Source organism: Elephas maximus, chromosome 4 (assembly GCF_024166365.1).
Source record: "Elephas maximus indicus isolate mEleMax1 chromosome 4, mEleMax1 primary haplotype, whole genome shotgun sequence".
Taxonomy (NCBI): Eukaryota; Metazoa; Chordata; class Mammalia; order Proboscidea; family Elephantidae; genus Elephas; species Elephas maximus.
The window spans coordinates 81,017,341-81,042,698 of record NC_064822.1 but is presented as its reverse complement, the minus strand read 5'-3'; the positions used below and the strand labels follow the sequence as shown (position 1 = coordinate 81,042,698).

The window sequence follows — 25,358 nt, the reverse complement described above, 5'->3', positions numbered from 1 at the left end:
TGTGCTGTTAGGGTTTTCAGAGGCTAGTTTTGGAAGTAGAGCACCAGGTCTTTCTTCTGAGGCACTTCTGGGTGGACTTGAAACTCCTTTCTTTTGGTTAGCATCTAAGCTTTAACTGTTTGCACCACCCAGGGACTCCATAATAATTGTTACTGAGCGCTTGTTATTTGCAAGGCACTATTACAGGTATTACACTTTTTAAACCTCATAACAACCCTAGCAGGGAAGGTGGCATCACTCTTAGATGAGGGGTTCCCATGGGAGAAACCAAGGTGAAAATAACCAGAATAAATCGGGGAAAAAATTTTATGAAGTGGGAAGATATATATACGTGTATATATATGTGTGTATCCTTCCAAGTTCTTAATTTGTTTTTAATTAATAAATAGACCATTACTAAATAATTGATGTTTTTCTTGCCTTTTAAGCTTCTACAGACAATGAAGAACTTCTGCAGTTTCCCTTGGAACTCTGTTCAGATTCACTTCCTCCTCATCCTTTCCCACCTGCTAAAGGTTGGTTAAGTAAGGAAAATGAAAACACAAATCCTACTTCCTAGTTCCTTCCATTTGCGTCCTCATTATAGGCAATCTTACTTAATCTTGAGATGAAGATTTAGCCTTTAATTACCTCATTGTATGTTTCTTCATGTTCATAAAGGGGAAAGAGTAGTGCTTCTCCTTCCATTTTAATTTCTCAAGTAAATTTGTCATAAATTATTAAGGTAATTTTCCATATGGTATCCCATTTTCATATCTCAAATGTATTATAGTTTTATTTTCGAAGATTTGGATTTCCCAAACTAACTATTCACACTGTATATTTGGTATTTTTGTTATATTTAGTATATTATTTTCTAGCAATAATTGAACCTTTAAAAAAATTTCTGGATTTTCTTAGACAACAAAATACTTGTTTATTTCAGAAAATGTATATGTATATACAGAGATTTTGGGGGGAGAGTAGCATGCAAGTGAGAAATGAGCTCCCTGGCATTCATGTGCCTCGGCTATTACTGAGGAACATTGTTATATACTTAAAAGCTACTGCCATTTTCCAAATGCAAAATGATTACCCCTTTTGATTTAATAGCAGTAAATCACCTTTGATCCATAAAATCTTTGGGGAAAAATGGAAGGTACTTTTTTCCTTTCCTTCTAATTTCAGTGCAGTTTTTATTATAAAAATTTTCAAAATTACTGTTTTTTTTTTTAGTTTCTTAAAAGTAGTTTGTGTTTTTACCTAAATTTTTTAATCTGAGAAATGGTGTATGTTATTTAAAACCAAATTAGCTTTTCTAATTCTTATATTTCATATTGTAAGTGAAATTACTTTTTCACTTCTTGTTAATTATTTTATCTGATACCAAATTATGTGTAATACACAATGGTTTTATGTTCAAATTGCATATATGTCAAGAGAGTCTTTACTATATCAGTTCAAGGCCTGTCTGTATAGATAGATTTTGTTACATATTTTGAAGATGAAAAGATAAGCTGCTTTCAGATTCTAAACCTTCTAACATGGTAAGATTGGTTCTGTTTTCTTTCTTTTTTCACCTAAAATTCTAATTTGGAATTCCATAGAGAAGTTTAGCACACCTAAACTTTCTTGGAAGACTAGAGAGGGAAAATCAAATTTAAAGATGCTCTGAGTTAGATTATAAATTAAATACAGCTTCTAGAATAGAAAGTAGGACTACGAAGAACCTTCCTTGAACTCCCTAGATGAAAAGCTTTCTTTTTTTAAACACCTACTTTATACAGAAACTTGTGTTTAATGCAGTGTTTGTTCTAAATCACTTTTAAGTATCATTTCATTTATCCTGACCCTACAATAGTAGGGGGTGGGGGGATCCTAATCTAAGGGGAAAAAAATATAATAAACAAAAAAAATGTAATTAAATGCTAATCTAAAGAAATTGGTGTTCGGGACTTGGGATCCTTATTAGCTCTACTTTACTATGCTGGTAACAACATTTTACCATGTTGTTAATTCTGCAGGTTAGATTAGATTTATGTAAACTCTAAGTTTGCCTTATTTGTGTTGATTGCTTACAGTTACTGCAACAGCTTTCAGAATGTTTTCAAAGGTAATTATCACCAGCGCTTATTGTAGTCATTAGTATATTTCATGCAAAATGACACTTTGTGAACTGAAGAACAAGGAAAGAAGAATTTGCGTAGAATAAGTTATATTTGAGTAGTACCTAAAATGTTTGCAAATCACTTTAGGGAGCATAGAGAGGGACCATGTGATAGAGTAAAAAAGCAGCAGACCTAGGTCCTCTTCTCAATTCTGCTGCTGATAAGGTATGAGGACTTGGGCAAATTATTTAACCCCTTTAAGCCTCAATTCCTAATCTGGAATGTAAAACCAAAAAATGTGGAAAGGTTACAATTCTTTCTAGCCTTTAAAGTTATGTGATTCCTTGGGTTTCTATAGTTTATGGTTCTTTAATTATTAACATATTCATTTTTTTAAAAAAGTAAATTTGAGCCAAATTAGTGCCTGCCATCACACTGAGATTCTGTAATTAAATTCGGTTTTCTCAAATAGCTTTTAATCAATTAAACAGATGTTTTAAAAATTCTCCTCCTCAGAGCCATAGGGGTTCTTTAGAGGTGCCTTCTGGACTTCTAGGAGGCAAGGAGGGAGGGGAGATAAGCAGTGAAAGGGTAGGTCTCTAGGTCCTCTACTTCCCTGAACTAGAGCAGCTTCAATTCAGTGTGATTTTATATATTGGTCTTTTGCATGTGATTTTTGAGTGAAGAAAGGACTTTAAAACAGTTTTAAAATCACTGAATCAGATCATGGCACCTTTATGACTATCATCATGCATATCATTATATCTAATATGTGTATAAAACCTTTTACAGTAAGTGTTTACCTGAAAGCCTGTGTACTTTTCCTTCAGTATTTTAAAATCATCATCAGTAAACACTAAAAAATTTATCTGTACCTTTCTGTAAATAGTTTTGTAAATTATGATTTATGTTGCATGTTTATTTGTTGTCTTTGCATCTTCAAGTCCTTTCAGGAGGACATGGGGTCTACTAAACACATTTTTAAAAGTTATCTCAAATTATTTTTGAAGATTTGAGGGTAAGGTAGATTTTAAAAAGATGTGTGAAGAATGTAGTAATTGAGTGCTGAAACATGAAGGAAGGCTTTGAATTGAGTATGGAAATGTCTGGGAAAAGTTAAGCAGCAATTTAGAGAAGACAGGCAGGAGAGAAAGGTAAGAATGTTGGAATAAATGCTCAAAAGTCTTGTCTACTTTATTCTGTGCAACCATAAGAGACTTATAGTCAACAACTAGAATTGATAAGTAAATAAATACAAAATTTTTGTAGTTGTTAAGTCAGTGAGCTGTGCTGATAGAACTTCTTTTAATTAAAAAAAGTCAGTATTCAAGTTTAGTTTTGTATATTCTTACCACAATAGGATGAATGGTTAAAATTCATTTTCTTTCATGTTGTCAGGGAGAGTAGTTTCAAGGGCTAAGCATAGTGTGTTTATTAATACTTCCATCTTTTCACTTGTAGATAAACCTTTCCTTTTTACATGACTGAAAATGGGTGAATGTTATGTGAAGAAAAGATTCTCCAATTAGATGTATCCCAATTCACTGTATAGAGTAAGCCTAGGCCTGAATTGTCCATCCGTGTTCAATTTTTGCCTTCTATCTTTTGTGGTATCCTGTTTATGTTTTTCAGGGTAACAAAATAGTTTGATGTATGTCTCAAATTTATGCTTGATTTGGTATTACCCTGCTAGTTGTCTTGATTTTTTTTCAAATATGAAAAGATGCTGAGCCTAAATAATTTTTAACGGATATTAAAATCCTTTAAAAGTCATCAAAATCCTTTGATGAATACTATGAGAAACACAGATGATGGGGAAGCATCATAAACTGTTTTCATAGGAGGCACCATGTTTCTGAGTGAAAACAGCTATAGCAACTTTTTTATACCACTTCTGTCATATTTTTTTCCTCATCATTAATATCCACACCTCGGTTTTCCTTTGAAACTGTCTCCAAAGACTTAAAAAATGATATGTATAGAAAAAAGTGAGAGCAAATATAGTAAAAATGGATATTCTGGGTGAAGATAATTCAGCAATACTTTGTGCTGTTTCTGCATTTTTTTTGTAAGCCTAAAAGTAAAAGTGTCAAAAAATAGTAAGATTTTTTCCATACGCTGGAGTTGATCCAAGAAGTTATATACATGTACTTTTTATTAAAGATTAACGTATTACTTTAGATAAATGTCCAAAGACCTAAATATTGGATAACCATATTGTAAGACTTAAGAAATTATATTAGGCAAATATGTGTGAATCATATACTACTTTGAATATATCTCAAATTGTTTATAAATCTAATCCATAATAGGAGAATAGTTGTCATTTAAAGTGCTGGTAACTTAACAGTTTAAAATAGTTTACTTAGGTGATTTTTTGTTTTTATATACTCTTGGATGAAACTGTATAGAAGAATGGTTTTTATACCACCTATTACTGTTTTTTTTTTTTTTTTTGCTTTATGCTGGGCAGATTACATTCAGTGACATAAGCTGTAGAATGGCAGGAATGCTCTTTTCATCACAGCAGCTGCTGACTGTCACTGTGTGAAGAGAACTGACCAGTGTGACAAGTATAGGTCAAAATGAGGATTTCAATATAAAAGAAAACAAATTGACTTACACCCTTAATACATTGTCCTCCATAATTAGGTGTCCATATTCAGAAGTTTTTTTTTTTTTTAAATCTTTGTTTTTATTGTAGACTATAAAATTTTTCTTTTGGTTAAACCAAACTTTTATCGTAAAAGATAATTCTTTTAAGTTTAACAACCTGCCTCACATTATTTTAAAGTTGTTGTTGTTGTTAGGTGCCATTGAGTCAGTTCTGACTCGTAGTGACCCTATGTACAGCAGAACGAAACACTGCCTGGATCTGCTGAACTGTCCTCATAATCGTTGCTGTGTTTGAGCCCATTGTTGCAGACATTGTGTCGGTCCATTTCCTTGAGGGTACCGTCTTTTTCACTGACCCTCTACCAAGCATGATGTCCTTCTCCAGGGAGTGGTCCCTCCTGATAATATGTGCAAAGTACGTGAGACAAAGTCACTTCATCCTTGCTTCTAAGGAGCATTCTGGCTGTACTCCTTCCAAGACAGATTTGTTGGTTCTTCTGGCAGTCCGTGGTGTATTCAATATACTTCACCAACACCATAATTCAAAGGCATCAGTTCTTCTTTGATGGTCTTCCTTAGTGTTACTCATTGTCCCAGCAGTCACATACTTATGAGATGATTGAAAATACCATGGTTTGGATCAGGTGCACCTTAGTCCTCGAAGTGATATCTTTGCTTTTTTAACACTTTAAAGAGGTCTTTTACAGCAGATTTGTCCCATGCAATGTTACTTTCTTTATTTACTGCTGCCTGTTTCCCTGGCCATTGATTGTGGATCCAAGTAAAATTAAATTCTTGACAACTTCAATATTTTCTCTTTTTATCACAATGTTGCTTATTGGCCCAGTTGTGAAGATTTTTGTTTTCCTTGTTTTGAGGTGTAATTCATACTGAAGGCCATCATCTTTGATGTTCATCAGTAAGTGTTTCAAGTCCTTTTCACTTCGAGCAAGCAAGGTTGTATTATCTGCGTATCACAGGTTGTTACTGAATCTTCCTCCTATCCTGATGCTGTGCTCTTCATATAGTCCAGCTTCTTGGATTATTTGCTCAGCATACAGATTGAATAAGTACCTTTCCTGATGTGCACCTTTCCTGATCTTAAACCACGCAGTATCCCCTTGTTCTGTTCGAACGATTGCCTCTTGGTCTTTGTACAGGTTCTACATGAATACAATGAAATGTTCTGGAATTCCCATTCTTTGTGGTGTTACCCATAATTTGTTAGGATCTGCATAGTCAGTAAAACACAGGTAAACATCTTTCTGGCATTCTCTGCTTTCAGCCAAGATCCATCTGACATCAGCAGTGATATCCCTCGTTCCATGTCCTCTCCTGAATCAGGCTTGAATTTCTGATAGTTCCCTGTCGATGTACTGCTTGCAATTGCTTTTAAATGATCTTGAGGAAGATTTTATTTGCATGTGATATTAATGATATTTTTTGATAATTTCTGCATTCTATTAGATTGCCTTTCTTTGGAATGGGCACACATATGGATCTCTTCAGTTGGTTGGCCAGGAAGCTCTCTTCCAAATTTCTTGGCATGTATGAGTGAACTCTTCCATTGTTGAATCCGTTTGTTGAAACACTTGAATTGCTGGAGCAGTTGTTTTTTGCCAATGCCTTCAGTGCAGCTTAGACTTCTTCCTTCAATGCTATCAGTTCTTGATCATCTTCTACCCCTTGAAATGGTTGAACGTCGACCAATTCTTTTTCATACAGTGACTCTGTGTATTCCTTCCATCGTCTTTTGATGCTTCCTGCATCATTCAGTCTTTTGCACATAGAATCCTTCAGTATTGCAACTCGAGGTTTGAATTTTTTCTTCAGTTCTTCCAGCTTGAGAAATGCCTAGTGTTCTCTTCCCGTTTGGTTTTCTAACTCCAGGTCTTTGCATGTTTCATTATGTTACTTTACTTTGTGTTCTTCTCTTCTCTTTAGCTCTTTTACTTTATCATTTCTTCCATTAGCTTTAGTTGCTCTGCATTCAAGAGCACATTTCAATCTCTTCTGACATGCATTTTGATCTTTTCTTCCCTGTCTTTTTAAAGACCCTCTGCTTCCTTCATGTATGAAGTTCTTGATATCATCCCACAACTTGTCTGGTCTTCGGTCATTAGTGTTCAGCGCATCAAATCTATTCTCGGAGTGGTCTGCAAGATCAGGTGGAATATAATCGAGGTAGTACTTTGGCTCTCGTGGACTTATTTTTATTTTCTTTATCTTCAACTTGAACTTGCATTTGAGCAATTGATGGTCTGTTCTGCAGCCAGCCCATGGCCTTGTTCTAACTGATGATAGTGCGTTTCTCCATCGTCTCTTCCACAGATGTAATCGATCTGATTCCTGTGTATTCCATCTGGCAATGTACAAGTGTATACCAAAAACAAACAAACAAAAATAAAACCCATTGCCATTGAGTCAATTCAGACTCATAGCGACCCTGTAGGACAGAGTAGAATTGCCCCACAAAGTTTCTAAGGAGCTCCTGATAGATTTGAACTGCTGACTTTTTGTTAGCAGCTGTAACACTTAACCACTACACCACCAGTGTTTCTATACGTGTGTATAGTAGCCATTTATATTGTTGAAAAAGATATTTCCAATGAATAGGTTGTTGGTCTTGCAATCACCAGCATTGTTCCATCACCAAGGCCATATTTTCCAACTACGGATCCTTCTTTGTTTCCAACTTCCGCATTCCAGACACCAGTAGTTATCAATCCATCTTAACTGCAAGTTTAACCAATTTCAGACTGCAGGCATTAATAAAACCCTTCAATTTCTTCATCTTTGGCATTAGTGGTTAGTGAGTAAATTTGAATAACCGTCGTATTAATTGATCTTCTTTGTAGGCGTATGGATCTTATCACTGGCAATATTGTACTTCAGGATAAATCTTGAAATGTTCTTTGTGATGCTGAATGCAACAGCATTCCTCTTCACTTTGTCATTTCTGGTGTAGTAGACCATATGATTGTCCTGTTCAGAATGGCCAATACCAGTCCATTTCAGCACACTAATGCCTAGGATATCTATCTTCAAGTGTTCCGTTTCATTTTTGATAACTTTCAGTTTTCCTAGATTCACACTTTGTACATTCCACATCCCGATTATTAATGAATGTTTGCAACTGTTTCTTCTCATTTTCAGTTATGCCACATCAGCAGATGAAGGTCCCAAAGGCTTTAGTCCAATTAGAAATTTATATTTATAAAAATGAAAAAAGTTAGATTTTTCTTTTCTTAACCAGTTAATGGGTCTGCAGTCTTTACAAGTATTTATAGTTCTTTATACTAACTAAAGGTATCTTTATATAGTAATAATCCTTGCATGCCTGTTTTCTTTGTTTCTTTAAATATGTTTGTTACTACAGCCAAATGCCAGCAACAATCAAAAATGCTAAAGCTTTCCATGTTCTTGGATGCCACATCAGTCAATGGCAGATCTGAAATGAGAGCAATGCTGACTGGAAAGAGAATGTGAGATAGGAAGATAGAGACAAAAGAGGAAAATGTGTAAGAAACTGATCCAAGAAGTGGACAGGAAGGAAGGAGAGAGAGAATTGTTGGAGAAATAGGCTAAAGAATCCTTACCCCTCTAAGCTTCTTCACAGCAGCTTGAGGACAGTGAAATCCAGAGTCAGAGGAGAGTCAAAGGAATAGGGAGTAAAGAGCGGAGAGAAATTGAATTGGGGGTTATTTGGAAGAGGAGATATAAAGGAGAGGAGTGAGGAGGAGTGGTTGCATAGAAATGGGGGTAGAAGGGGATCAAAGAATACAACAAGGTATTGTTGGAAGGTTGAAACGATGCAAATAGAGAAGCTAATTGTTTTTGTTATCTAATATATATATTACCTGTGTATTGCAGTTGAATTTTTTTCATTATGAACTATCGAAATTGAAGCTGTTTCTATCTTTTCTCTATGCCTTAATAATTTATAACTATAATATGGCTATTTCATTAACAATCCGCCAATGTTTGAATAACACTATGGATAAGATTTATACTGAATGTATATATTGTTTGTCTAACTCAAGTCATTAAGCTGGTTTTTAGAGTTATGTAAAAAAAAAGGATATAGCTAATCAATGCATTATAGATTGATGGAAATACCCAAAGGACTATGAAACTAAAATTTGACCATCATAACTTAAAACTGAGATTATTTACATAGGAAAATAAATCAGAAATTATAGAGTCTGGGATACATATATTTTAATCTAAGGATCTTTTGAGAATCTGGAAAGTTTTTCCGTTTTAGTCATTTTCTTAAGTTATCCAGCTACAATTGTGTCAGTCATTTTTAAAATTATTTTATTATTCTAATGATATATAAAATGAATAAGTAGTCAGAAGAGTTAGTCATCAATATAGAGCTTCATTACAGCTAACCAATACCTTTGTCATTGGTTATGACAAACAAGGAGAATGGTAAAATCTGAAACTTAGAAGCACAATATAATATATAATGGAAGGGGAAAGAATTCTTGTAACATTTTGTCCCTTTTGTCATCAGTATGCCCATTTCCTCGAAGCTGGTTTTACCTTGGGTCAGGCCCCCATCCCCACACCCACACCCTTAGGCACAGGGCTTGCTGAAAATGGTTTGAATTCAGTAAGAGAAGAATTAAAACCATATTCTTTACTTGCCTCACTAACTCTCTAGGGTAATTTATTTTAGAGATAACAGGGCTATCACTTAATGGTGGCTTTTTGAAAGAGCAAATTAATCTTTTTCTTATGCTAAAAGGGAAAGGAAATTATAAGAGAAATGGGCTGCTGTGTGGCTTGATTGAGACTCTTTTGCAGCTAGAATGAAGACCTAACGTATGAAGTGTGTGTCTCCACCTCTTCCACATAGATGTACAAATGGCCTGCAATTCAGCATTCACTCCTCAACAAAGCCTGAAAGGTTTTTAAATGAGATCTATGCCCCTGAACAATAAAATCTGCCTTTTTTTTTTCTTTTACAGATTGGCCTAGAGATTCCATATTCTTTTATTTATTTCTTTTTAGACAGAATTACCAGTTTGCCAGTGATTCAGACTGCTTACACGTGTAGTACTTTAGAAAAGCTTATTACACAGGAAGCCAGACTGTGATCAGGAGTCTGAGGCCGTTAGATACTTGAGTCGTTCAACCCAGCGTGTGGTGCCGACGTTCATCTGGATCAGAGCATCTTGGCCCTTTTCTCTAAGAGAAAAATTAAGATCATAGCAAGCATGTTAAAAGATAAACCTGTTCTCCGTACGTGAAATCTCTTTACAGTGCTTTAAAATCACCTTTCCCCTAAGAATGTCTCCAATTTAAAAATTTTGTTTATCCAGATTTTATTTTATATGCATTCATATTTGAGGGGAGGGAACGAACATTTTTCCTTCCTCTCTGCCATCTCTCCCACACTTTGTGAAATTTTAGGGGGAAAGTAATAAAGGCACAAAGGTCGCAAGGTGGCACAAACAGCTTGCACTTGACTGCTAACCTAAAGGTTGGCGATTTGAAACCACTGCCTCTCTGCAGAAGAAAGGCCTGGCAGTCAGCTTCTGTTAAGATTGTAGCCAAGAATACCTTATGGAGCAGTTCTGCTCGGTAACAGATGGGGCTGCCATGAGTCAGAACTGACTCAGGCAGCTAGCAATAAAAATAATGCACATGGTGAAAAATTCAAATACCACCAAAGTCATATAGTCAAAATAAAGCTCCCTTTTCTCTTCATATCCCTTCCCAATAAGCAAGTACTCTTAACAGTTTGTCTTTGCAAAGATGTTCAATTTTTTTTTTCATTTAAGCACAAATATTTTACAAATTGTTTTTCACTTTTGTTTCTTCATTTGATACAGCTTAAAGATGGGAACAAATACTTTCTATATATTTAAGTTCTTTCTGTGATTTTTTGCTTTTACATCATATAAAATTGCTACTAGGGAATTCTACATAAATCATAATATCGAGGCGTAGAAGAGAATTTCATTTTAATGATTATTCTAAAAAAAAATTTAGCCATCCCCCCAACCCACCTGCACATTTTTTCTTAATTTCACAGAATTCCTAATACTTGCTATATTTTCTGTAATTCTATACCCAGTAAGTCTGTACTGTACAGGACACATGAGAACCCCGAGAACTTCATGTGATGTGCAAACCTGGGGTGGGTCAAATGCCATTCCCAGCATCTGCCTTGGGTATGTTTCTGGTCTGAGCTGTCCCTAAGAGATGTGGTAAACCTCTGAAATGTCAGGTCTGACCTGGTCTTCCTGTAGATTCCATATCCTTCTGGGCTTGCATAGCCACTCAAGCTGAATCAGGAGGGCTCTGTCTACAGTCTGTGCATCTGCAGTCCCAGGGCATTTCCACACCATGGTGCCCTCACAGGCATTTTGTAGAGCTCACTGGTGGTTGGTAGGTGCCATCAAGTTGATTTTTGACTCGTAGTGACCCCATATGACAGAGTAGAACTGAGCCATATGGCTCTCTTGGCTGTAACTTTTACGGAAGCAGATTGCCAGGCCTTTTCTCCTGCGGAGCCACTGGTGTGGGTTCAAACCACCAACCTTCCAGAGCACTCAGTGTTTGTGCCCCCAGGGCTCACCTACTGACCCTGGTTTTCGTCAGCTCTGTACTCTAGGAGGAATGTCACCTACTGCGTATTTCCCAGTATTAGCCAGTGGTCACTTGCTTCATAAAAAGAAGAGGAAGGCACTTTGATTATATCCATTTAGCAGAAACGTTCTGTACAAACCATATTTTTGAAAAGTTTTAACTTGTATTAATTCAAGAGTCTTCCCAAAAGATCAGCACATTAAGTAGAGAGAAAAATATGTATGTACATAATTTAAATTTTTTTTTTTAAACCCAGCTCACCCAAATTATTCTCAGTGACTTTCATTAGTTATTTCTAACTTGGCAGCACTATTCTTTTTTTTTTTTAATCAATCTTTATTGTGCTTTAAGTGAAAGTTTACAAATCGGTCAGCCTCTCATGTAAAAATTTACATACACCTTGCTATACACTCCTAACTGCTCTCCCTCTAATGAGAGAGCACAGTACTTCACTTTCTCTCCTCGTGTCCATTCGGCCAGCTTCTGGCCTGCTCTGCCCTCTCATCTCCCCTCCAGACAGGAGATGCCCACATAGTCTCATGTGTCTACTTGATCCAAGAAGCTCGTTCTTCACCAGTATCATTTTCTATCCCATATTCCAGTCCAATCCGGCAATACTATTCTTCAGTTGTAAAATTCTTTGAAACAGAAATTCAAATATGCTAGAGGGAGTAGAGCCTGAACATTAAAAAACAGATTGTAAAGTTTTTTTTGTATAGTGTTGTTTAAATTTGTACAGTTCCTTAAATGTTTGTAATAAGCATATAAAAAACAAGAAAAATTCTAGATGCTGCTTTCATGAGGTTATTGGAAAAAAAAAAAAAAAAGAAAAGGCGTGGTTAATTTGGAGTTCCCTAGTTACTTGTAGTTACTTGTGTAGAGATCAGTTTACAAAGTCTTGATACCACTAGAGGGAGCAGTTGATAGTGAAGTCCTTGAATGGAGCAGTTAGTGGTGGTTGGTGGGAAGGGAAGGTCATGGCTAATGAGCAACTTGTGTTTGTCTGTGAGACATCAGTCATTACTTTCTAATTTCTAATCTTACTGTCTCCCTTTCCCCCCAGACATTTTCCTTTCATGTTTCACTTCAGATTTTCTTCCAAACATACTGACTCTTTATCCAGTTTCCTCTCATCCTACTTTTATCCTACTAACATTTGTTACTGTGTTTATAATTTGTCATGACTATAAAGTTTCTGAAAGTCTTTTTGTGTTATAGTAAGCAAGTCTTTCTTGGCATGATATTTATTAACTGAACTAGTTTTCATATATCAAAAGAAACTGCATTTTAAACCTAATACTTCTATTTGATTCGCTTTCATAACAAAACCATAAAGATTTCCTCCTATTCTTCTTACTCATAGAAGGTATTAACAAACAGCAAAGAAGAGATACTGGCTTGTACTTAGCACCCAAGCTAATGTTGTTCATATTGTCTTATTAGAACACCTGGAGAGTGCAAGTTCTAACTCAGGTATACCAGCTGCACAGAGAGGTGAGTTTGTCTAATTAAGCCAATAGTCACCAAAGGTGTGAAATTCTAGGTCTTTGGTGCATATAAATAACAGACATTGAAGAAATGCACTGGACAATGGAATAGACACCAAAAAGTGACTTTGTTGGAGATAGAGTGCATTAAAAAAAAAAAAATTAATGAAGCTAGTATTTCAGTTTTTTTTTAAGTATTTTAATAGCTTCCCAATTTCTAAAAATAAAATATTAGCTCCTTAATATTTTTCTTAGCTTAGCAAAAGTTAATCTTTTTAAGAGGGGGACTTGTTAGGCTCACACCTATCTCCCTCGCTTATTTTGTTTTTGATGCTGAAATTAGACTTGTAAACAGAATAGTGACAAAAATAACACTTCGACATTCCTGTTAGTAATGGTGGAAAAGTGTTTTAATAAAAATTAAGTCAACTAGTGTTTTTTTTTTTTTCATGTATTCATCATCTGATTCTTATTTTTTAGAGTAAAAATAGGGAAGGGAAATATTCATAAATTTTGGATTGTAGATTAAAGTCCTAAACCATTGTAAAGTAGTGGTAAAAAAATTATCGTAAAGCACAGTGTGTGGTTGTTTGATGATATTTTCATTAGACCCCAGTTATACACTCCCTAAGAGACCCCACACACGTCTCTGACATCGCCACAAAAGCTCAGCCAGCTGAGAACTTGGTTTTGGACAAATCAGTGTCTAAAGCTTGACTCTTTGCTATCTCTCTTATCTGACTTGAAAAGGACCATTCTTTTTTTCTAAGTTATGGTTAAATTACATCATCGAAAGGAGTGTTATGACGAGCAAGAGACGTCATCCATATTTTTTCTTTGTTTTTTCTTTTGTGTTCTGTCTGTGTTTTCAGCAACGTCAGTTGATTACAGTTCCTTTGCAGACAGATGCAGCAGCTGGATAGAGCTCATTAAACTGAAAGCTCAGACCATAAGGCGCGGATCAATTAAGACAAGTAGGCGGATGTTTCTACCACATTGTGATGATGATCTGAGAAGCATATCCCTGATTTCCCCAGTGGTGAAGGCTAGACCTTACTACCCAGTAATAACATTGCCAATCAGTCATATTGGAGTGTGAAAGCTGCAGAGTCTAATGGTTATTTAGCAAAAGTTATTGAAGGGCCTGTAGATTTAGTAATTTTAACTATATTATTCTGTTTTAAAATTTTTACTTTTAGTGAAGGTTTTCTTACAAGTATGCAATAGATATTATGTCCTTCTACATAGAAGGAAATTAACAGTTCTCGTTTTGAAAAGGTGTTCTTCAAGGACCCAAGGTACTATTTAGTACATGGCATATGTCAGTTTACTAAGTGTGATACTCAGAGGGCTAAAAGAATGAGGGATTTCTAGAGAGGAAGTAGTTAATTCTTCTCTTACTGCTAGAATCAGACTCATTAGTTATATGTTCTTTATTTTTACTCCAAGTATTTTGGTAGTCTTTGAGGTAAATGTATTGGAGTGAAAGAGTTTACAGTACATTAAAGGCGGAAGGAAATATGTTTTAGAGGAAAGAATACAGGATATGGAACCAGCCAGATCTAGACGTGAATCCTAGAAGTGGCATTGTAATAGCTGTTGACCTTGGGCAAGCTCCTCATGTGTGAAATGGGGTTGATAATACCTATGTTGCTGGGTTGTTTTAAGGGTAATATATATATATATGTATATAATATAATAATTATTTAATAAATAGCTTATAGTAGTTATTTAATAAAAGGTAGCTTTTTTTTTTATTACTATTTATGTTATTTTATAAACAATCAACTGTCAGCCAAGGTCATTTGTTAAGTTTTTAGAATTGTGAGTTTGTTTAATCGAAAAGTTTGGGGAAAAAAATCTGTTACAACTAGTTAACATAAGGTTTATCTACAAGTTGACAATGACGAAGTCGTCTAAAAAAGATGGAAAAAACTGCACTGGGAAATAAAACAACTTTCACACTCTTTGTAACGTGTTCTTACAGCAGATAATTTTTAATGCTCTGCCGCTTTTTCTTTTTCTTCACTTTATAACCAATCATTGTGTGTAGCTACACTGCATCAACATTTTCTTTTGCAGGAATGCCATTTTTCTTCCAAAAGAATTCCATTCCAGCATTTCCTTTATGTTTTTCTTTCCTTCTCTTTTTAAATTGCATGCAGTGCATGATAATTCCTTTTCTTTCATGACATGGCTTAGCCTCACAGACAGCTGAATGTTGTCACCACTTATTTGGAAACCTTGGGAAATAATCGAATTACCAGCCTCTGACTTGATGCTTTCTCTTCTTTCCCCAATTTTAGCTGTGACAGTTGAAAAAGCAAGTCCAATGGGTGAAGGAAATTTCCGGAATCGTTCTACTCCGTCTTGTGCCAATTCTACAGTTGGGGTCGTTAAGATGACACCTCTTTCTTTCATTCCGGGAGCAAAAATAACTAAATACCTTGGAATAATTAACATGTTTTTTATCCGGGAAACTACTTCTCTTCGTGAGGTAAGTTTATAGAAGTTACTTAAATATTATTGTGAATTTTCTCTGATTAAATATATTAGTACCAAACCAAGCAAGTTTCAATTTGCTTTTTTTCTTTTTGCCAAAAATAACTTGTTGTGTGCTGTTGAGTCAATTCCGACTCAAAGCAACCCTATAGGACAGAATAGAACTACACCGTAGGGTGTCCTAGGCTGTCATCTTTATGGAGCAGATCACCAGGTCTTTTCTTTCCTGGAGCCACTGGTAGGTTCAAACAGCTGACCTTTCACTTAGCAGCTGGGTGCTTAACCATTGCGCCACAAGGGCCTAACGTTGTTCTTAGGCGCTGTTGAGTCTATTCCACCTTATAGTGACTCTGTGTACAACAGAACAAAACACTGCCTGGTCCTGTGCTGTCCTCACAGTCATTGCTACGTTTGAGCCCATCATTGCAGCCGCTGTGTCAGTCCACCTCATTGAAGGTGTTGCTCTTATTCTCTGACCCTCTACCTCACCAAGCATGATGTCCTTTTCTAGGGACTGGTCCTTCCTGATAACATGTCCAAAGTACATGAGACGAAGTCTCACCATCCTAATTTGTTCATTCTTCTCAAAGTCCATGCTATATTCAGTATTATTCTCCAACAACAAAATAAAAGGCATCAATTCTTCTTTGGTCTTCCTTATTCATTGTCCAGCTTTCAAATGCGTATGAGGTGATTGAGGATACCATGGCTTGGGTCAGGCACACCTTAGTCCTCAAGTTGATTTCTTTGCTTCTGAACACTTTAAAGAGGTCTTCTGCAGCAGATTTACCGAATGCAACACATAGCTTGATTTCTTGACTGCTGCTTCCAGGGGCGTTGATTGTGGATCCATGTCCAATGAAATTTTGACACTTTCAATATTTTCTCTGTTTATCATGATGTTGCTTATTGGTCCAGTTGTGAGGATTTTTGTTTTTTGTGTGTGCTAAGATATAATCCATACTGAAGGCTGTAGTCTTTGATCTTCATCAGTAAGTGCTTCAAGTCCTCTTTACTTTTTGCAAGCAAGGTTGTGTCATCTGCATATCACAGGTTGTTAATGAGTCTTCCTCATTCTTCTTCATGCAGTCTAGTTTCTCAGATTATTTACTCAGCATACAGATTGAATATAGTGAAAGGATACAACCCTGATGGATACCTTTCCTGATTTCAAACCACACAGCATCCCCTTATTCTGTTCAAATGACTGCTCCTTGGTCTCTGTATAGGTTCTGCATGAGTGTAAATAATTTACTGTATATGTATTTCAATAACCTATCTGGATTGATTCTAGTATAGACTTCCCAAATTCTATATTTCATGTTAGAGCATCGAGTATTATCGCAAGAGTTGTGTAAGGCCGAAACCCATTTATTGTTAGAAATTCCAGGTCTTTATCATACGGTAAATAAAATAAATTTATCCAAGTTGATTAGTGGTTTAAAATAGCCCAATGACAAAACAGCTTATTTTTCTCACTAGTTATTTGCCTGAGATGTATTTAGATGACAATTTTTAAAGGATCACATTTAGATAGATTTTTGTCTTTGGAAATATTTTATATAATTTTTCTCTGTTGTTTCTTTCCTCTGAAAATGGGTAAGGGTGCCCATTTTCTCCTACTGTCTTAAACATTGAGAATATTGTTTCTTCAAATTCTCATCTAACATTGGATATCCTTAAACTCTGTTTTTTAATAATAGTATTTATAATGTTTGGAAAATAGCTGCCTGGCCAGCCAGCTGGAAGAGACCCATATCTATGTCCATTCCAAAGAAAGGTGATCCAACAGAATGTGGAAATTATTGAACAATATAATTAATATCACATACATGTAAAATTTTACTGAAGATCAGTAAAAAATGATTGCCGCAGTTTATTGACAGGGAAGTGCCAGAATTCAAGCTGGATTCAGAAGAGGTTGTGGAATGAGGGGTATCACTGCTGATGTCAGATGGATCCTGGCTGAAAGCAGAGAATACCAGAAAGATGTTTACCTATGTTTCATTGATTATCCAAAGGCATTCAACTATGTGGATCCTAACAAATTATGGGTAACACTGCGAAGAATGGGAATTCCAGAACAGTTAATTGTGCTCATGCGGAACCTGTACATAGACTAAGAGGCAGCCGTTCAAACAGAACAAGGGAATAATGTGTGGTAAAATCAGGAAAGGTCAGGGTTGTATCCTTTCATCATACTTAGTCTGTATGCTGAGCAAAACTCTGAGAAGGTGGACTATTTGAAGAAGAGTGCAGCATCAGGACTGGAGGAAGGACTCATTAACATCCTGTAATATGCAGATGACGCAGCCTTAGTTGCTGAAAGCAAATAGGACTTGAAGCACTTACTGATGAAGATCAAAGACTGCAGCCTTCATTATGAATTATACCTCAACATAAAGAAAACAAAAGCCCTCACAACTGGACCAGTAATCAACATCAAGATAAACAGAGACAATATTGAAGTTGTCAAGAATTTCGTTTTACTTGGATCCACAATCAGTGCCAGTGGAAGCAGCAGTCAAGAAATCAAAGAACGTATTGCCTTGAGTGAATCTACTGCAAAAGACCTCTTTACAGTGTCAAAAAGCATAGATGTTACTTTGAGGACTAAGGTGTTCTTGACCCAAGCTGTGATATTTTCAATCACCTTATATGCATGTGAAAGCTTGACAATGAGTAAGGAAGACCAAAGCAGCATTGATGCCTTTGAATTATGATGTTAGCCAAGAATATTGACTATATCATGGACTGCCAGAAGAACGAACTAATCTGTCTTGGAAGAAGTACAGCCAGAATGCTCCTTAGAAGCAAGGGTGATGAGATTTTGTCTCGTGTACTTTGGACATGTTATCCAGAGGGATCAGTCCCTGGAGAAGGACTTCATGCTTGGTAGGGCAGCAGGTCAGTGAAAAAGAGGAAGACCCTCAACATGATGGATTGACACAGTGGCTGCAACAATTAGGTCAAACAGGACTGGGCAGTGTTTTGTTTTGTTGTACATAGGGTCGCTGTGAGTTAGAATAGACTTGATGGCACCTAACAACAAGGATACTTATAATGTTTTACTTGATGTGGTCAAAGTTGAGAACCAGGGTCAGCCTATTATATTTTTCACAATGCAGGAATTTAAACTCAAAAAAAAAAAAAATTATAGTTCTCTTTTGTCTTACTTTGTTAAATAGAGCTGCTGAGCAAGTTAATATTACGAATAGGGAAATTAAACCCAATAAACTCTTCAGGTCTTACTTCGGCAGAATATTCATTATAAAGGTGACTTAACTATGTTTTTCCCCCATTGTTTTACCAGCAGGGTTCCTACATTTTCTTGGAATTACAGCCTCTAGGCTGTTTTTAACTATCTTGCTCATCATCCTGCACCTAGCACAGTGCCTGACACAGAATAAATACAATATATTTTGAAAATAAATGAATGACTTCTGATAGATTATTGAATGAATTAGATGGATATTTCCTCTAAGATAAATTAGTTTTTTAATCATACTGTAATTATGTTGAAATGGAAAGTAAGCTATCTTAAGATATTCTCAAAAATCTTTAATGTAGAATTGAAATAGATGATAGTTCTGTGTCCGTTTAAGTTTGGCAAAGAAGGTTGAGTGTGAGAAGCTGGCATAGATTTGTGAATTAGCCTTTTGGCATTTGCTGTTAATAGCCCTTAGATACTGTACTGTTTCGAATCCATACAAACTTATTTTTTAAATGCTTTCTCTACTGTTTAGGTCCCATCCTCCAAAATGTTACTTTATGGAAGATTTCTTTTCACAGAGACCTGTAGTATTAACTATAGTACAATATCTTAAATTCATTTATTGCCTGGGGGAGTTTTTTGCTCACGGTCATGAAATCTCTTTAAAATTTCGCCTCGGTAGTCTGTGCTACTCTACTCTTCTTTTAATAGGCAGGAGGAAAACTGATAAAGGAAAAAAAAATTGTACTGAGCTATGATTGAGTTGGAGACAAACTGAAACAACTCACTGAATCCCTTAATTACATAAAGGGGTACCTTAGCACAGGTGTATCCCCAAAATCCTCTGGGCTTTCAGAAAGATGTGAGCTAGTGAAATGGTTTTCTAACAGTGCATTAAGTTTTACTTTTAATATCCAGTTTGAAGTTGGAAAATCCTCCTTAGACTATAAGTAACCTCCATGAAAATTTGTGAAAAACTTAGGTTCAAAAGCATTTTAAGGTATTAGCTAGCCTTTAGTTTCTGTTTTGTTTATTTTTGAGCATTGGGGAAGTCCCCCCAAGCTAAACACTCCATTAGAGCCAGTGGATTACATTCCCTGACAGATATGTGTGGAATACCTTGTTATGGGCATCTACTGTACTAGGTGTTAGAATGTAGTTGCGAGCAAAACAGATGCAGTCCCTGACCTCATGGAGTTTACACTTTAATGGCAAGGTGGACATTAAACAAATAATCATATAACTAATATTATTGCTAATGATAGTAAGTAATATGAAGAAATAGGAGCTATGAGAGACTGTTACCGGGGAACTTAATTTAGATTTGATGGCCGTGGAAGTTTCATGAGGAACTGAGGAAGTAACATTTAAACTGGGACCTGAAGGAAAAGTAAGAGTTATCTTGGAGGGAAATTGTTCAAGGCAGTGGGAACAGCATGCGCAGTGACTCTGAGACAGGAAAATGCTTGATATATTTGAGAAGCCCCAGAATGGCATTTGTGACTGGACATATTTGAGAACAGGAATATGGATAGCAGAGGTTTTTTAATATCTATTTGAGTGGTGATGGGAACAACTGATAGGGGGAGATAATTGAAGATAGATGAGTAGTTTGACTTCTTGCTCTGCCATTTGCTTATTAGCTGACTGACCATGGGCAAATGACAAATTCTCTGAGCCTCAATTTTATGATCTGTAAAGTGAGGATACTATTCTCTATCACAGACATGTGCTTACTAAAGGTTTGTTGATTCGTTCATTCAATAAGTAAATTCTTTCCATTATGAAGGAAAGTAAAAGTATCATGCATTATATTAAGATAATTTAGGATGTTTTAATATGTATTGTTTAACATGCATATATACACATATATATACAGTGTAATTTTCTTGTGGCTTTTCATTTAGGAAGGAGGTGTCAGTGGTTTTCTCCATGCTTTTATTGCTGAAGTGTTTGCAATGGTGAGAGCTCATGTTGCTGCATTAGGAGGGAATGCTGTTGTCTCCTACATAATGAAGCAGTGTGTTTTCATGGAGAACCCAAATAAAAACCAGGTGAGATACAGTTAAAATCTCTGATGGGAACCTGAGAATTTTCCCCAGGGCCCTCCCCTGCCCAGAAAAGGAGAATTGCTCTTTGGAGCTCCTTGAGTTTTAGATGCTTTAAACATGTTTAATGAATTTATTAATAACCATGGTCATGCATAGCTCAGATGCTGTTTTCACATTCCAAGGGACTAATTGTTATTGTTAACTACTGGAAATTCTAAGTTACTGTTTCCACCAACGTCTTTGTGGGTCTTTGGGATACAGTGATAGCTAACTGAGAAGAAATGAAGATGCTGCACCCCACACTTCATAGTCTGGCAGAGTGTAGACTGTGATGCTGTTCAGTTCTAGCTAGCATGCTGGTGAAGAGTCCCCCACGTTGGGGCCACTGTTTGTTTATTCCTAATAAGTAACATCATTCTGTTAAAGGGGAGGTGTTGCTTAGGTTAAACTTTGGAATAAAATTTTTTTATCAGTTTCGAGTTAAGATAATAACTCACTTAAAATTATTAAAGATTTCCTTAAAAAATTAAATAATAATTGAAGTATCACTAAGGCAGTGCTTTCTACTCTTCTCTTCATGGCACACATCAAAAATGATGTTATTCGTATGGCACACTATGGTAGATGGATGAAGATGCTTGAGGCTAGAGGTAACCAGCCCTGGGTTTCTGGCCTAGGAGGTTGCCATGAGACCTGAGGGTATCAATATCTTGGCAAACCTTGGCAGACACAGAGCTTAGGAAGCTCTGATATAGGCTAATTATTGATCATTTGAGTAGGAATAAGAATGAATAGATGCATGTATGTGTAGATAGATGCATAGGTGTATGTGTGTGTGTGTATGTAGTTTGTTCTCAGCTTTATATCTAGCTAATTGTAACCGAAGACAAATTACTTCCATTTCCAGTATCCCTATTTTTCCAATGATAAAATTATAATGATAATGAGATGCTGTCATTAAATATATTAAAAAAAAAAACAGACAAACCAACCCATTGCTGTCGAGTCAATTTCGACTCATAGCGACCCCATAGAGTTTCCAAGGAGGTGGAAAAGACATTAGGGAGATTCAAAGTACTTTTAGCTTTACTTTGAAATCGTTAGGTTTAATGAAATTGTTATCTTCAGAAGGGTGCTGTTTACTAAAGGTTTTTCAGCTTTCATTGACCCACTTAGTTTATGCATTTTTGTTGTTCAGGGTGTATTATCCTTTATTAGTGATGTTGAATAAAAATAGCGATGCCATGAAACTAGAAGACAACTTACTGGCAAATTTTGACACTCAGCTTAAGAAATAAAATAGTAAAAATATGGTTGAAACTTCTGTGGACCGATCTCCTGCTGCCGAGGGAACCACCCTCTTGATTTTGTTGTTTCTCATTCTTACGCATGCCCTTATATTTTTAAAACTACACGTGCATAAATATAGCATGCCACAACATGGATGAACCTTGGAAACCTCACCCTGAGTGAAGTAAGTCAGTTGCAAAAGGAAAAATACTGTATGATCTCACATATATGAAATAAGCAAATATATAGAAAACAAATATTGCCAGTGGTCACTAGGGGTGGAAGGAAAGGGAAAGAGGGAGTTTTTGCTTAGGGAGCATTGAGTTTATGTTAACGGTGATGGAATGATTTAGAAAAGGATAGCGAGAATGGATGCACAACTTGAAGAAAGTAATCAGTGTCACTGAATTATACATGTAGAAATTGTAGAGATGGCCTATGTTTTGTTATCTGTATTTTCAACACAATAAAAAAAAGCTAGAAAAATGTTTTTAGTGTATTTTTGAGTAGGTAATATATTGTCGTGGCTCAAAATTCAAAAAAGTATAAAGGAGTTTAAACTTGAAAAGCCTCTCCCTATCCTGTGTCCCAGTCAATCAGTTTTCCTCCCTGCATGCAACCAAAGTTATTAGGTATTTATTTGTTTGTTAATTAATTAGTGTAATTTCTAGAGATACAACACTCCAGAATATATAACATGCCAGAGAGGTTTTAGGTACATACAAGCAAATATATATTCTTTTATCCGCTTTTTACACGAATGGTGGAAGCATTACTGGAAGCATGCATTGTTCCACAGCTTGCTCTTTTACTTAAGTTTTCTAAGAGATTGTTCCATTTCAAGGCAGAAAGAGCACTCTCATTTTGTGTTATAATTCTATAGCATTCTGTGCTATGGACAAACAAAATTTCTTTAATTCCCTGCCGAGGAACATTGAGAAATGTTTCCAGTGAATGTTATGCCATTATATACAATGCAGCCAGAACCACCCAGACATAAGCAGTTGGCACAAATGTGGGTATGTCTGTAGGAAAAAGTCTTAGAAATGGAATTGCTAGATCAAAGCATGTATACCTTTGTAATCTTCGTAGATATTGCCAAAGTGCCCCTCCATTGAGGTTATTTTGGACATTTTTAAACTTTATGTAACTATATAAATGGTTTTATATTTTATGTGTCACTTTGCAACTTGCTTTTGTTAATTCATAATGATGTTTAGGAGATTTATCCATATTGTCATTTCTTTTCACGTCTAAAGTGTTTCAGGCATAAATATTCCACAATTTATTTTCATTCCCCTCTGGATGAGCATCCATAATTTTGCTGTTACAAACATGATGCAGCAAAAAGTCATGTACTTATCTTTTTGCGTAAATGCTTAAGATTTTCCTAGGGTTGCATATAAGAATGGAATTGGTGGGTCATAGGGTATGTACTTTTCAGCCTTACTAGATATTGCCAGATGGCTCTCCAGAGTGGTTGCATGGTTACCCCATGTCTTTGCCGACACTTTGTTACATCCAATTTTTACTTTTTTTTTTTTTTGGCCTATATATATGAAATAGTCTCTTGTCATTTTAATTTGTAAATCTCTGATTACTATAATGGTCAGTGGGCTTGACCATTTTCTTACACATTCATTTTTTTTTTTTTTAGTTTCCTTTTCTGTTCGTTGCCTTCTTATCCTTTGCTGATTTTTTTGTTGGGTTTTTTCCTGCTGATTTGTAAGCCTGTGCTTTTTCAGCTTTACAGTACTGCTTCTAGTATAACAAGAGTAAGAGCATATCATTGAGTTTGTGACTGAACATGTCCTATTGTTCTCATAGGCACAGTGTCTTATAAATGTAAGTGGTGACGCAGTGGTTTTTGTGCGTGAATCTGAATTAGAAGTGATATCAACTCAGCAGCCTGCTGCCAACTGCCAGCCTGCATGTACTGGAGGAGAAGTAACAACCTGAAGTAAATTAGAAAAAAAGAGCTCAACTGAGTGAAAATCATCTTTCTCCGCTGTTGGGTCGTTAACTGTCTTCCTAGACTTAAAAAAACTTAAATTAAATTCGGGATAATTAAGAATTGATATATCACGAGGAGATATGATTTGTCTGGTATCTCTTGGGTATAAGATTTTCTAATCTTTACTTTTGTTTGCCTAGTCTAGACAGATAAGCCCTGTAGAATCTTGACCCTTCAATAAGGTAAACTTCTCAGAGAATTTGGTATAGCAAAAATGGAAGCTGTTTGTAATTTATGTTGATTTTAATAAAATCGTAATTTAAAAGATGAAAGGGGAAGATTATAAGGAAACCAATATAGTTTCCCTAGTGTAATTTGGAAAAATTAAGAAATTCACAAATCGTTAGTGAATAAATAGTCTGATTTGAGGAATGTGTGGAGAAAAGTTTTGAGAAAACTACTACATAGGTTTCTTAATGTGTTTTATTTTGAGGAAGAATTTGGTAGCAATTGAAAGAGAAAAGTGCTTCAGCCATCTTTTAAAAAGAACTTAAAATTCCACAACTTGTATGTATAATATGCCGTTACTACTGTAAAAGAAAAATAATTTTATCAAAACTGGTGTCCTTTCATTGTAAGTTTAATCATATCGTTAAGGAGAAAAAAGAGGGGTGCAAAAAATTACTATATAATTTCATAACTGGCCAAATTTCAGTTAGTATCTAGTTTGTCTAGAAGGCATCTGGCTTCAACTGGGATGAAAATGTCAGTGAATATTGTTGAAATACTTAAAATATAAATGATTTAGTAGGAAAGTGAATTTATTTTCTAATAAAACACTACTACACTCCTACCAAATAAACAGAATTATAGTAATAGCTTAAGAGTTTTTGATGGTGACTTAACTGTATTTGACATAGAATTTGGAAGTGTAACTTGAATGTAAATATGCTGTAAAATGTTGAATGTATACCTAGAAATACTTTTTCTGTCAAATCCATTGTAAATGAACCTTAAAAATCACATTCCTCCTTTGCACAATAAAACCCACAATTTTGCTCTTCCGGATAACAAACTGCCCAAAAGATTAGGAATCATTTCCTTGTTATCACAGGTGTCAATAGTTTTCTGTATTTTGTTTATAATTTTATTTTTAAATTAAATATTTATAAAAGCAAATAGTATTCCTAAATCTCTTTTTTGCCTCCTATTATGTAGTACTGTCAGATGTCTGCATGACTTTCCATCTTATTATCTCCATTCATTCCTTCAGTCAACAGACACCTGTTGAGCACCTACTGTATCCAAGTCCTTGGTCCTAATTTTGGGGATGTGTATGTGTAATTTTGGTGCTTTCATTCTCTTTGAGTAGGTATGTATTCATTCAACAACTGTTTATGGAATGCCTGCTGGATCCTTGCAGCACTCTTTTAGGCAGTAAATAACACACAAATTCCTTTTTTTTTTTTTTTAATGGAGCGTACATTTCTGTGGCTAGACAAATAGTTTTTAAAATGTGATGTGTAGTAGTATAATAATAGCTAATATTTA

The 25,358-nt window shown here is 35.5% G+C and overlaps 1 protein-coding gene across 7 annotated transcripts in view; it reads left to right on the top strand.

Moving 5' to 3' along the window:
• C2CD5 (C2 calcium dependent domain containing 5) overlaps positions 1–24,977 on the top strand; it is a 99,444-nt gene extending 74,467 nt beyond the window's left edge. For 2 of the 7 annotated variants that reach the window (XM_049882622.1, XM_049882626.1), the window contains 6 exons: positions 429–515; positions 12,753–12,803; positions 13,699–13,770; positions 15,103–15,293; positions 20,420–20,566; positions 23,681–24,977. In XM_049882622.1, coding sequence (XP_049738579.1) covers positions 429–515; positions 12,753–12,803; positions 13,699–13,770; positions 15,103–15,293; positions 20,420–20,566; positions 23,681–23,812 — 680 coding nt within the window. In that variant the 3' untranslated portion in view covers positions 23,813–24,977. Of the gene's footprint in view, positions 1–428; positions 516–12,752; positions 12,804–13,668; positions 13,771–15,102; positions 15,294–20,419; positions 20,567–23,680 lie in introns of all 7 variants that reach the window. The other 5 variants (XM_049882621.1, XM_049882625.1, XM_049882624.1 and 2 more) reach the window with 3 other exon arrangements.
• The last annotated feature ends 381 nt before the right edge of the window (positions 24,978–25,358 follow it).